The 12094-nt window shown below is 40.9% G+C and overlaps 1 protein-coding gene across 1 annotated transcript in view; it reads left to right on the top strand.

Moving 5' to 3' along the window:
- AIFM1 (apoptosis inducing factor mitochondria associated 1) overlaps positions 1 to 11815 on the top strand; it is a 37550-nt gene extending 25735 nt beyond the window's left edge. The window contains exons 7-16 of the mRNA XM_080910910.1: positions 970 to 1054; positions 1607 to 1683; positions 2473 to 2581; positions 3986 to 4093; positions 4433 to 4521; positions 5010 to 5150; positions 6802 to 6944; positions 9078 to 9202; positions 11018 to 11214; positions 11566 to 11815. Of these exons, the coding sequence (XP_080767036.1) occupies positions 970 to 1054; positions 1607 to 1683; positions 2473 to 2581; positions 3986 to 4093; positions 4433 to 4521; positions 5010 to 5150; positions 6802 to 6944; positions 9078 to 9202; positions 11018 to 11214; positions 11566 to 11637 (1146 nt within the window). The 3' untranslated portion in view covers positions 11638 to 11815. The remainder of the gene's footprint in view (positions 1 to 969; positions 1055 to 1606; positions 1684 to 2472; positions 2582 to 3985; positions 4094 to 4432; positions 4522 to 5009; positions 5151 to 6801; positions 6945 to 9077; positions 9203 to 11017; positions 11215 to 11565) is intronic.
- Positions 11816 to 12094: the final 279 nt, after the last annotated feature.

Raw genomic sequence — 12094 nt, 5'->3', positions numbered from 1 at the left:
AGACAAGCATGGTGTACATAGCAAGTTCCAGGCCAGACAAGCTACATAATGAGACCCTATCACAAACAACCAGACAACCAAACAACCAGTGAGCCTGAGAGGAAATTGTGGTAAGATATTTGAGGTGGAAGTAGTAGTTTAGGAGATAACAAGAGTCTGGCACAGAGGAAAATAGGAGCCAAATTTTAGGGTCCTTAGAGATAAGGAGCAGTGGTAGGAAGTGGTTTCCTAGCAGTGATTTAAAGGGATGTAAATAGATGTCAGTCAGACTCTAGAACACCTTCCTCTTCCTACACTTGTGATATCTCTTAAGTGTAACATTCCAAAGGGATAGCTGTGTTTCAGTGAAGACTAGAAGTTGAAGAAAGATTCTGCAGAGATGTTCAGAATGCAGTAGAGTTAAAGAAATAAGGATTCTAAATGACAAGGCAGAAAAGATGTTCTCCATTGTCCATTTCAGTAAATCATAATGAAAGTTTGGGGATCCTATTGATGCTAATGGTTTCTTGAAGAAACTGGGTCCTAAAAACTATGGTCCCAGTAATTATTTAGGCAGGGCAGTAGTGGCATCCACCTTTAATCCCAGCACTCGGGAGGCAGAGACAGGTGGATCCTTGGGAGTTGGAGGCCAGCCTGGTCTACAGGGTGAGTTCCAGGACAGCCAGGGCTATTACACAGAGAAACCCTGTCTTAACCCCGCCCCCAAAAACCCCAATAATTACTTAGAAACAATTTCTTAAGGGTGGTGTTGGTCAAAAACATTCTTCTCATTGAGGTGAATTGACAACATATGTTTGGAGGCTTTTTTTTTGTTTAATTTGGTGGGTATGAAATGTTCTACAATTAGATTGTGTGAGTAGACTAAAAACCAATGAACTGTATACTTTTAAGTGGTGAATATTATATCGTAGTGGTTTTTCATAACTTACTCATCTCTACCTCTTGTGTGTATGTATGCAACTGTACCAGGTAGTACAGCTGGATGTCAGAGGCAACATGGTGAAACTTAATGATGGCTCTCAGATTACCTTTGAAAAGTGCTTGATTGCAACAGGTGAGTATTTCTGGAGGTTGCTGTCTTCTCTACTGTGGTAGCTAATTCAAACTTTAGAGTGTACCCTTCTCTTGAAAAGACATTGCAATTTATCCTTAAGAAAACTGATGTCCAGAATCTTGAATGTAGATATCTGGTTAGCTTCAGTGTGTGATGTTTTATTTATTTGCAATTTTTATAATAAAGTTTATTAAAAGAAGTGGCTGTCATCTTAGTTAGTTTCTGGCCAACCTGCTCTACATAGTAATAGCCTGTCTCAGAAAACTGACACAGAGAGACAAACACACGCCATGGGAAAAGGAAGGAAGCCTTTCTGGCTTGGCTAGTCATTGAGGCAAGGTCCCCTAAAAGGAGAGTCAGCTCTCCTTAAAGGAAACTGAGAAGGAGCCTGTGGTGAGGCAAACTATCTTATCTACTAGTCAGTCACTCCATGGTAACCACCACCACCACCACTGCTGTGACACAGTCAAAGCAGAGAGCTCCTACCTTTAGAGGTTATTTGGGCTAGCTCCTGCTTGTCAGGCTAAAGGACTTTCTTTCTTATATTTCCAGGAGGCACTCCAAGAAGTCTGTCTGCCATTGATAGGGCTGGAGCAGAGGTGAAGAGTAGAACAACACTCTTCAGAAAGGTGAATGCTTTACTGGGCATTAGTGTGTGTTGTTTTGAAGGGGTAACACACTTTTGTGTCCCCCCAAGTGCTCTCTCTCCAATTGTGAGATCCAAGTTCTATTCAGAGCTCTTCTCAGACTTGCTGTCTGGCTTTGGAGCAAGTCACTTCTCCTTGCACTTCCAATACTTTACTCAGGCTTCTCTACTTCTAGGAGAAAACTACATTTGGTTTCCATTGCTTGATATAGTTCTGATTGCCCTACTACAGTTGGTTTCTCTCATATTTGATCCACCAGAACTCCTTGTGCAAAAGGTTGAGTATACAAGGACAAAGGAAAGGAGATTGTTTGCTTCTTTACCCTATGCCTTGCCAGAATTTTCTATCTACACATATCAAATGAAGTTTCTTCGTATTGTCTTTTATAGTTCTTGATTGTTAGGCTGAATAATTCTTTGTGTGGGAGGCTGTCTTTTGCATTATAGGATGTTGGCAGCATCACTGGCTTCTCCACTAGAGGCTAGGAGCATCTTGTCCAGACAGCCAAACTGTGTCTAGATACTGCCACATACTACTCACCTTGGACTGGGAAGAAAAACTGATGTCAGTTGACAACCACTGTTGCTAGAAGAAATGTTACAGTCGAGAAAAATATTCACATTAATAACATAAAGGGTATAATTGAGCCACTTTGTACAAAATATTATGTGCAAATGTCTGTTGCAGTAAATTTAGAGGAAAATGTTTTCTTGGATTATTATCTTGTGCCCCTTTGGGAAATCAGTGGACTAAACTGATATGATCCTGCAGATTGGAGATTTTCGAGCCTTGGAGAAGATCTCACGGGAAGTCAAGTCAATTACAGTTATTGGTGGAGGCTTCCTTGGGAGTGAACTGGCCTGTGCTCTTGGCAGAAAGTGTGAGTATTGAGAACTGATTTCAACTTTCTTTCTCTAGTCATATATCACACATCTTGGTGAACTGTCACAATTCCAGAAATATATTTGCCAGGAAGAGTTAGGGTTGGATCAGTGTTTACAAAATGAGTTCAGGCATGTTTGAACATGCCTATAATTCCAGAAATCAGGAGATAGAAACAGGAAGATTTTGAGTTAGGTTTTAGACTGGCTTGCATAGTGAGTTCAAGGCTAGTCTGGAATTACAAAGCAAACCTTCCCTCACCCCACTTCTCCCCCAAATAAGAATTTTATAGAATAAAAAGTTAAGAGCTGGAGAGATGGCTCAGTGGTTAAGAGCACTGACTGCACTTCCAGAGGTCTTGAGTTCAATTCCCAGCAACCACATGGTGGCTCAAAGATCAGATCTGTAATGGGGTCTGATGCCCTCTTCTGGTGTGTCTGAAGACAATGACAGTGTGCTTACATATAATGATAAATAAATCTCTTTTAAAAAAAAGAATAAAAAGCTAAGTACTAAGATTTGGATGAGGGTTTCAATCTAGTTAGTTTCTGTTGCTGTGATAAAGACAATGACCAAAAGCAAGTTAGGGTGGGGAAGTTTTATTTGGGTTATGCTTCTACATCACTGTTCATCAATGAGGGAAGTCAGGTAGGAGCCTGGAGGCAGGAGCTTTTTTACAGAAGATGGTACATCCCACAGTATGCTAGGCCCATTCACACCAACCATTAATTTAAAACAATGTCCTATACACTTGCCTGCATATCCTTTGACAGAGGCATTTTCTCAGTTGAGGTTCCTCTTCCCATATAAGAACAGTCCCTCAGTGACCAGAAAATTGTAACATAAATAACTTTACGGTAGGGCTTTCTTTCCTTTCCTGTACCTTCTCTACAAGACTTTTTAGAAATCAAGTATGTAAAGAAGTGGGTTAGTAAGGTGAAAAGGTCCATAGAAACTAAAGAACTGTATGGAATATTATGGTTCCCCTAAACAGATATGTGGGTTCTGGTTTGAATTTTTCATGGCCACTGTGTTTCTGTCTTAAATGATATTTATTTGTTTCTTTGGTGGGGATGGGGCTGGGGTTATGTGAATGCACATGCTAAACTCTGGATATCTTCTTAGGAGAGTGCTTTATATTCAGAGCTTGAAAAGCACTTATGTCACCCTTGGGTTCTTGAGTAGATGTGCACTAAATTCACAGTTGGTACCTTAATCCAGGGACAGAGTTCTGGCACCTCTGTGTTTGCCTTTGAATAAACTCCACCATTAAGGCTATCTTGCCCTAGTGCCCCACAGGCAGGAGCAGTGGCCTCAGGATTGACTAACTCTCCTTTGTCTCCCCTCCAACTTCAGGGACTGGCTTTTGCCTTCTATAACTAGTTTCCCTTCTCCTTCCCAGCTCAAGCCACAGGCATAGAAGTGATCCAGCTCTTCCCTGAGAAAGGAAATATGGGGAAGATCCTTCCTGAATACCTCAGCAACTGGACCATGGAAAAAGTTAAACGAGGTAGAAAGACTGTCCATAGCTGCTTTCTTAGAGAGTAACTAAAAGCAAAGTTAGCTTTTTTTGGGAACTCCCTTGACATAATTCCTGACACCTGGCAGAGGAAATGTTTCACTGTTGCTCAGTCAGACAAGGTCACAAGCATTCAGAATCTGAGGCACCACATTACCAGACATGCTAAAAGTGGACTGTGTGTGTAGGTACTTGTAGTTGATTCCTCAAAGCTGCCTGCATCTGAGGATGACTGATTTTTTCCACACAGGAGGCCTCCAACCAGCTTCCTTATTTTTCACAGAGATCCCAGGCTTGTGAGTTGAGTTTTGGGTCTCATTTTCCTTACAGAGGGAGTGAAAGTGATGCCCAACGCAATTGTACAATCCGTTGGAGTCAGCGGTGGCAAGTTACTCATTAAGCTGAAAGATGGAAGAAAGGTAAGGAGAAGGAGACAGAATGCCAGAAGGCCTTCCAGTCCTTCCTTTCCATTTCCTTATTCTCATTTCTTTACTTGACATCATTGATTTGTGAGAATAGGATAATGAAAACTAGAGTGGACACAATGGGAGCTGTTTTCCTTAGCCTCCCCCGACTGTTAGTCTTTAGTCCTCCCTAGGATAGCAGCTTTCTGTTCAGGTGACGTGGAATATGTGTGGAGCTTGGGAGTTCTTATAAAAGCAGAGCTTAAAGTCTCTTTACTGGAAATAAGTTCATCTATGATTAGTTATGAAGCTCTAATACAGTTTTCTTTATTTTTATTTTTTCTACAAAAGCATTCTACTACTGAGAATAGAAAAAGCCTGAGTTATTGGGCTCCTGAGGACATTAGCTTTTTGAAAGTCTGATTTTTAATGTGGTATAACACTGTGATGTGAAGGAACATCAGTGAAAGCTGCTTATCGACCGAATCACTTTCTCCTTTCAGGTAGAAACTGACCACATAGTGACAGCTGTGGGCCTAGAACCCAATGTCGAGTTGGCCAAAACTGGTGGACTGGAAATAGATTCAGATTTTGGTGGCTTCCGGGTAAACGCAGAACTGCAAGCACGTTCTAACATCTGGGTGGTAAGTGTGCTACAGCACACCCTAGTGCGATTCATTGGCCAAGCGCTAAAGCTCAGTAGGAAAGAAGAAAAGTAAGCAAGCAAGCAAACCCAGGTCAGTAATAGCTTAACCAAATAGAGTCAAAGTGTTTGGTGGCTGAGGAGAGACACTAGGAACCTGTGAAGTGCTTGTATTAGAAGAGCACCTATGGCCCCATCTGCAAGATATGGAGGAGTGAGAGGAGCAAAGTGTATGGCTAAGGGAACTGAACTCCTAACAATTCTGTAGTTCCAGCTCTCAGACATACCTCCTGTTCCCATAGCTTAAAGTCCAGAGAAGGGTGAAGCACCTTCCCAGTGTGTTCCTAGAAAGGAAAGTCATTCTGTTTGCATTTTCCTTGAGTACTATTTTCAGCTATTTTTAAAGCCTATTATTGCCAAACCAAGATATTCATATATAGAAACTCCGAGGTAACTTCCTCCTTGCTAGAACACTGCAATGTATTTTCTGTAACTAAGGCCATAGGTGATGGGCAAGGTTGTTTTCCTCCTCCAATGTCTGGAATTTTTTTTTATGCCCATTGTACTATGTTCATCATAGAAAACAGACAAGAAAGAAAAAAATGGGTCAGTCACCTGTAGCAACCAGAAATGTTTTATTTTATTTCCTTCCCTTTGTTTTCTTGAACATAAGGGTTTTCCCCCTTCGTTTTATGTGGTTGAGGTGAGCCTACTATATATAAACATTTGAATTCTCCTATTTTTCACTTAACATTGTAAAAGTAAGTGTTTTCGGACTTGTCACTTCAGACTCTGTAAACAGTTCAATGATTACATAATATCCCATTAACTTGACCATAGTTTGCTTTGCAGTTGTTCACTTATTGGATTTTTAGGTTGCTTTGGGGGAGTCTAAATAACTATAAAAATGAACAAGAGTTGAAGAGCTTAAATACCACATCCTGCATGAAGCTGGCCCTGTTCACTCCTAGCTGAGGGTTCTCAGAAGCACTTAGCTTGTTGAATCTATACCTCTTCTAGGGCATAGTACTTGTTTACATTGCCTTGTGGTTAAGAACAATGCTGTATCTTTCCTGTACTAGGTTCTACACTCCTCATAGGAAAGACTCATGCTACTCTATCTTACCAGCCCATGTACAATAACCCAGCTTTTGTAAACAGTAAACACTCCATAACCACATAGTGACTGACTACTGAATAGTGAAAAAACTCCTCTTAGGAAAGATTTCTAGGCAATATGTAGTCACATCTGAAAACTGCATTCCATATAGAGAAAAGATTATTCTGGGGTGAATATGGTGGTGAAGGCTTGTGATCTCAGAAGCTGAGACAGGAGAATCAGTAGTTTGAGGCCAGCCTGGGTTATATAGAGAGACCCTATCTCTGAAATAATGAAGAGTATTCTTCAATACTCCATTATTAACTAGCCTATGTGCTATAACGAAATGGGGAGAAATAGACATACACAAAGGAAAGAAGATTTAAGGGAGTTTTTTTTTTGTTTTGTTTTAATGGAGTCTTGCTTATTAGGAATAATTCTAGCTTATAGATGGTAAACATTAACATTGCAAGGTCCTTTAGGGCCCAGAGTTTATATTCTGCCTTTGACTTGTTTTTTTTAAATACATTATTTCCATAATTTATTTCTGAAGGCAGGAGATGCTGCATGCTTCTATGATATAAAGTTGGGTCGAAGGCGAGTAGAACATCATGATCATGCTGTTGTGAGTGGAAGACTGGCTGGAGAAAATATGACTGGAGCTGCTAAGCCATACTGGCATCAGTCAATGTTCTGGTAAAATTTTGTGCCCTGGGGACATAACTGGTTAGAATTCTGAATTAATGAGCTCAAAATACAGTTTTTTTTTTTAATTTGGTTTGTAATTTGGTTTCCTTTTAGTCCATTTACCTTTCTACATAAGGGAAAAGGTTCCACCTCATGTCCATTAAGGGGTTATTGAATAAAAGTACCCTGTTGGACATTTGTAAATGAGTGGTAATTGCACCAGTGCTTCTGGGAAACTAAGACTGTGAATGATAGTAGTTGGTACAAAGCTATAGCCTTAAGAGTAGGCTGCAGTGTATTCTAATTATTCTTTACTAGTGTCCCTAATGGTCTCAACATACTTAGCAAAACACAGCCTGTTCATGTAACCTTGAAAATCAGCAATTTGCCAGGAATGGTAGCATATGCCTTTAATCTAAGCACTTGGGAAACAGAGGCAGGAAGATTTCTGTGAGTTCAAGGCCAGCCTGATTTAGCTGTGTGAGGCGAGCTAGGCCTATGGTAAAGCCCTATTACAGTAATGTAAAAAAAAATCACAGATATATAAGACAGTTGTTTGAATTTTAAAAGGTTATGGGTGGGCCATGATTCGGTACTCTCTTGTGGCTTCCATGGGTGACAGGCATGTATGTGATAGATAACATATTGGCAAAACACCCAGACACATAAGACAAAAGCAAAAACAACAAAAACCAAAAACCCAACCCAATCAGGAAAAGCATCCTGAAGCATCCTGTCTCTAAAAGGAAAAAGGGAAAGAGAGAGTATGATTTATCGAGTAGTTGATTGGTACTGAACATTCTCAAGTCCTCAGGGCTAATCCTATTTAGTATTCTTTGATTTTGATTTTTAATTAAAAGATAAGGTTAGCTGAAACTGTGCCTAACTATAATCCTACCTATTAAGTAGGGAGCTGGGGCAGGAGAATGTCAAGTTTGAGGCTAGTGTGCAACAATCTAGTAGGGTTTTGTCTCATGTTAAAGAGATGGAGCATAGATTAATGGGAGAAGAGTTAGCATGGATAGGATCCTGGCCAGTGTCCAGTACTCTACAACTATGGAAAGAAAAGCTTCAAGGTTTCAGAAGACTAGTTGTTGATGTTGGAGATATTCACAGCTAATAGAAATACTTTATAGGACAGTCACACATGGTTTTATGTGTGAGCCACCAAAAAGTAACAGATTTCTAGGTCAGTGCATACAACACCATTAGAAAAAATGAGTCTGGAATTATATAGTTATCTGGGCTTAGGTATATCTTCTAAGGGTTTGTTGTTGATTCTCCTCTGAACATACTAAATTTATTTTAGCAAAAGAAAATAAAACATGTACTAGTGGAAGCACTAACTTAGATTATACCTCAAAGCATTATAATGATGTCTGTCCCTCGGATATATTAAGAAAGATGTAGGTAATAAAGGGAGTCACAGTGAGGTGGCTCAGCAAGTAAAAAATTGTTGCTAAGCTTGTTGACCCCCATCTAAATCTAATTCCTGGGATCTACATGGTAAAGAGAACCCACTCCTGCAAATTGTCTTCTTACCTCCACCTGTGCCATACCACATGCATATATGTAAGAATACACACACAGAGAAGGAAGGGAGGAAGAAAGGAAGTCACTCTGTGAAAACAAGGGGTAATACTATAAGTTAATAAAACCATAATCATTAGATTCCAATTTTCATTAAAAGGACACACTTTAAAGTTCCAAAAAGGCAGTTTTAATGTGAGTTAAAGAAACGCAGAGTATCACAAGTAGGGAACCTGGGCCAAGCAGTGGGGGTGCATATCTATAATCGCAGCACTCAGGAGACAGAGGCAGGCAGACCTCTGAGTTCAAGGCTAGTCTTGTCTACAGAGCTAGTTCCAAGACATCCAGGGTTACACAATGAGATCCTGTCTTGAAAAGAAACAACGTTGGGAACCTATACCACCCCATATGTGTTATGGGATAAAAATCATAAAATTCAGGAAGCTTAAGTCTTTATTATATGGGTATGATGTGTATAGCAGCTTCTTAAGGGAAAACAATGCTATTTGAGATAATCCTGCTCTCATGCATGTCCTCAGATATCCTGGTAACAGTAAATCTCTTTGTCATTCCTTATGGTCCTTTGACAAAATGTCCTCTTTGCTTCCATAGGAGTGATTTGGGTCCTGATGTCGGCTATGAAGCTATTGGTCTGGTGGATAGTAGTTTGCCCACAGTTGGTGTTTTTGCAAAAGCAACTGCACAAGACAACCCAAAATCTGCCACAGAGCAGTCGGGTAAGGAAGTCCAAGTACTTCTTCAGGAAGAATGTTGAGAAGTAGTGGGCCTGAGTTCTGAACAAGTTGATTCTGTATGGGCCAGAGGGCTGCTGCCATTCCAAAGCCTCTATGTTGTGCTTTTTTGAAAAAAGTAACCAAACCCAGACTTTTCACACTTTGCTGTTCAGATATTCTGGTCAAATCAGAGACTCAGATATTATATGTATCCACCCTAGACAGTGGACAGCATCCTGCTCAGTGATTCTAGTTTGTCTCTCAGGGCTGAGAAAATCTAAGTGATGAAGCAAACCTGAACTTTTTTCTTTAAATGGCCTACTCCATAATAATCTCAAGAACCAGGTGAGTGCCTCAGCCTCACCTCAGCAGCCTCAGCACCTGCTGCCTTCCCTGGATCCTGGCAAGTAAAGAATTGGGCTAAGGAGTTTTTAAGCTGACTCTAATTCCAGTTGTCAGATGTGGATGCCAGGTCTGCTTCAGAGAGGAGGCACTACTCTTGGAATGGGCTTTCCTCCTATAGACATCTCTTTCATTAGCTCTTTGGCCTTATTCCATGACCTTGGCTTAAGTTATTTAACCATCTTTTTTGCTGGATATGTTTCATGGACAAGGCACTTTTTTAAGAAGGAAAAAACAGGACATTATCTGTAAGTTTAAGGTCAGCCTGATCTACTTGAGACCCTGTCTCAGAAAAGGATTCTATCGTTTATTTAATTACAAACAATTTTCATTATTTAAATAGCTGTATGTGGCTAGTGGCTACTGTTCTAAATCTTTCTATTTCTGTGATAAGAGACCATGCCACTTGGAGGGACAGATTTATTCAGCTTAAATGTCCTGGTCACAATTCATCACTTAGTGCAGCCCCACAGGAACTAAAGCAGAGTCCGTGGAGAAAATATGCTTATGGGTTTGATCCCCCCAAGGCTTAGTTAGCTGATGATACAAGGAAGAACCATCAGCGGGGGGGGGGGGGGGGGTGGGGGGGGGTGGGGGTGGGGGTGGTATTCTCAGTACTTGCTTGTGGACTGAGCCCACCCACATCAATCTTTAATCAGCAAAGTATCCCACAGACTTGCCTACAGACCAGTCTGATGGAGGCAGATATTCTCAGATGACTCTACCTTGTATTAAATTGATACACACACACACACACATGCACACGCACACGCACGCACAAAACCCTAACCAGTACAATCATGCTTGTGAGAGGATGGGTTCAAAGACTTTATAGTTTGGAAAGATCCAGATACCTGGAAATGTCTATAGCACAAAATATAAATGAAGTAGTAAAATGTAAGGTGAGGTTCAGCAGTGCCCTGGAGATAGCAAGAAAGAACTTCCCTTGGCTCTGTTAATCAAACATGGCAAGAGAATACACTGAAGAATAAAAACATCTAGAAGTAGCTTGAAGCCAATTTCAAAAGAAACTTTCTAGGCCTGGAAAATACCTCAGTTGAGAAAAGTGCTTGCCTTGTAAATATGAGGAGCTGAGTTCAATCCACAGAAACCATGTTTTAAAAGGCGGACAGAGTGGCACATGATTGTAATTCCAACGCTGGGGGCTCAGGAACAGGTTTGCTGGGACTTTCTGGGCCTATTTAAAAGAGCCTAGCCTATTTGGGGAGTTCTAGGCCATTGAGAAAATCCCTCTCTTAAAAAAACAATCAAACAATCCTGAGGTGATACCCAAGGTTTTCACATGCACATACACATGTGTGCTTATACACTTATATACAAAGCCACTTGCCTTCTAGAAGTTTTCAAGCTCAAAATGACCAAACTTTGGTTTTGTATTTGTGCAATTGGCCACAGGAACTGGCATCCGTTCGGAGAGTGAGACAGAGTCAGAAGCTTCTGAAATCAAAATTCCTCCCAGTTACCTTGCAGTCCCACAGGTCCCTGTTGAAGGGGAGGACTACGGCAAAGGTGTCATCTTCTACCTCAGGGACAAAGTTGTAGTGGGGATTGTGCTATGGAACGTCTTTAACCGAATGCCAATTGCAAGGAAGGTAGGTGCCTGTCAGCGCCCTTAGAGGAAGATGAGAGTGGGGGTTGTTCATTCCTTTGACTTCACCTGGTACCCTGAAATGCATTGTCCATCAAGGTCATATTGTACTTAAACAAAACAAAGGCATAGCCTTGCCTCAGCAGCATTTTTTTTTTTTTACTTGAAACTTGGCTGGGCAGCCTGAGGGTTGTCAAACTGCTCATTTGGGGTTAGTAGAAAGCTGTTCCCACAATCCCCTCCCAGTGTGTAACTGGATACTAGCCCAGTTTGTGGGCCAGGCAGCCCCATTGTGTGGGCCAGGACAGAGTGCACATGAAATGAGTTAAGAACCTATTGTTACTCTATCCCTCAGATCATTAAGGACGGTGAGCAACATGAAGATCTCAATGAAGTAGCCAAACTCTTCAACATTCATGAAGATTGAACCCCTATTATGGAATACACATGCACTTTTCCCTCCCTGATGGGAATGGATGGATAAAAGAACATTTTTTATTCAGCATACTTTTTCTTTATGTAGGAGCAGGAATCGAACAAGCCTCTGTGAATATTTTCATCTGTATAAATGCACACATCACAAATTAAAATCTGATTCTTTTCAATTTGGTTGTTTTCCTTTAAAGGGGGTAAGTAGATGGAGGGGGACATATATGCATACCAGCAAGCTGACAGCAGCTACTAGCAAGTGTATCATTTTTCTCAGCCATGTATTCAACAATCTACACTAACTACAGTCAGCTCTCTAATCTTGGCCTGCAATACCTCTCAGCCCACAGCATGGATTTTATTTTATGTATATGTGTGTTTTGCCTGTACATACATCTGTACAACTTGTGTGCCTGGTCCCTGTGGAAGTCAGAAATGGGTGCTAGATCCCCTTG

This window comes from Micromys minutus (assembly GCF_963924665.1).
Source record: "Micromys minutus genome assembly, chromosome: X".
NCBI lineage: Eukaryota > Metazoa > Chordata > Mammalia > Rodentia > Muridae > Micromys > Micromys minutus.
This window is presented reverse-complemented; position numbering and strand designations above follow the sequence as displayed.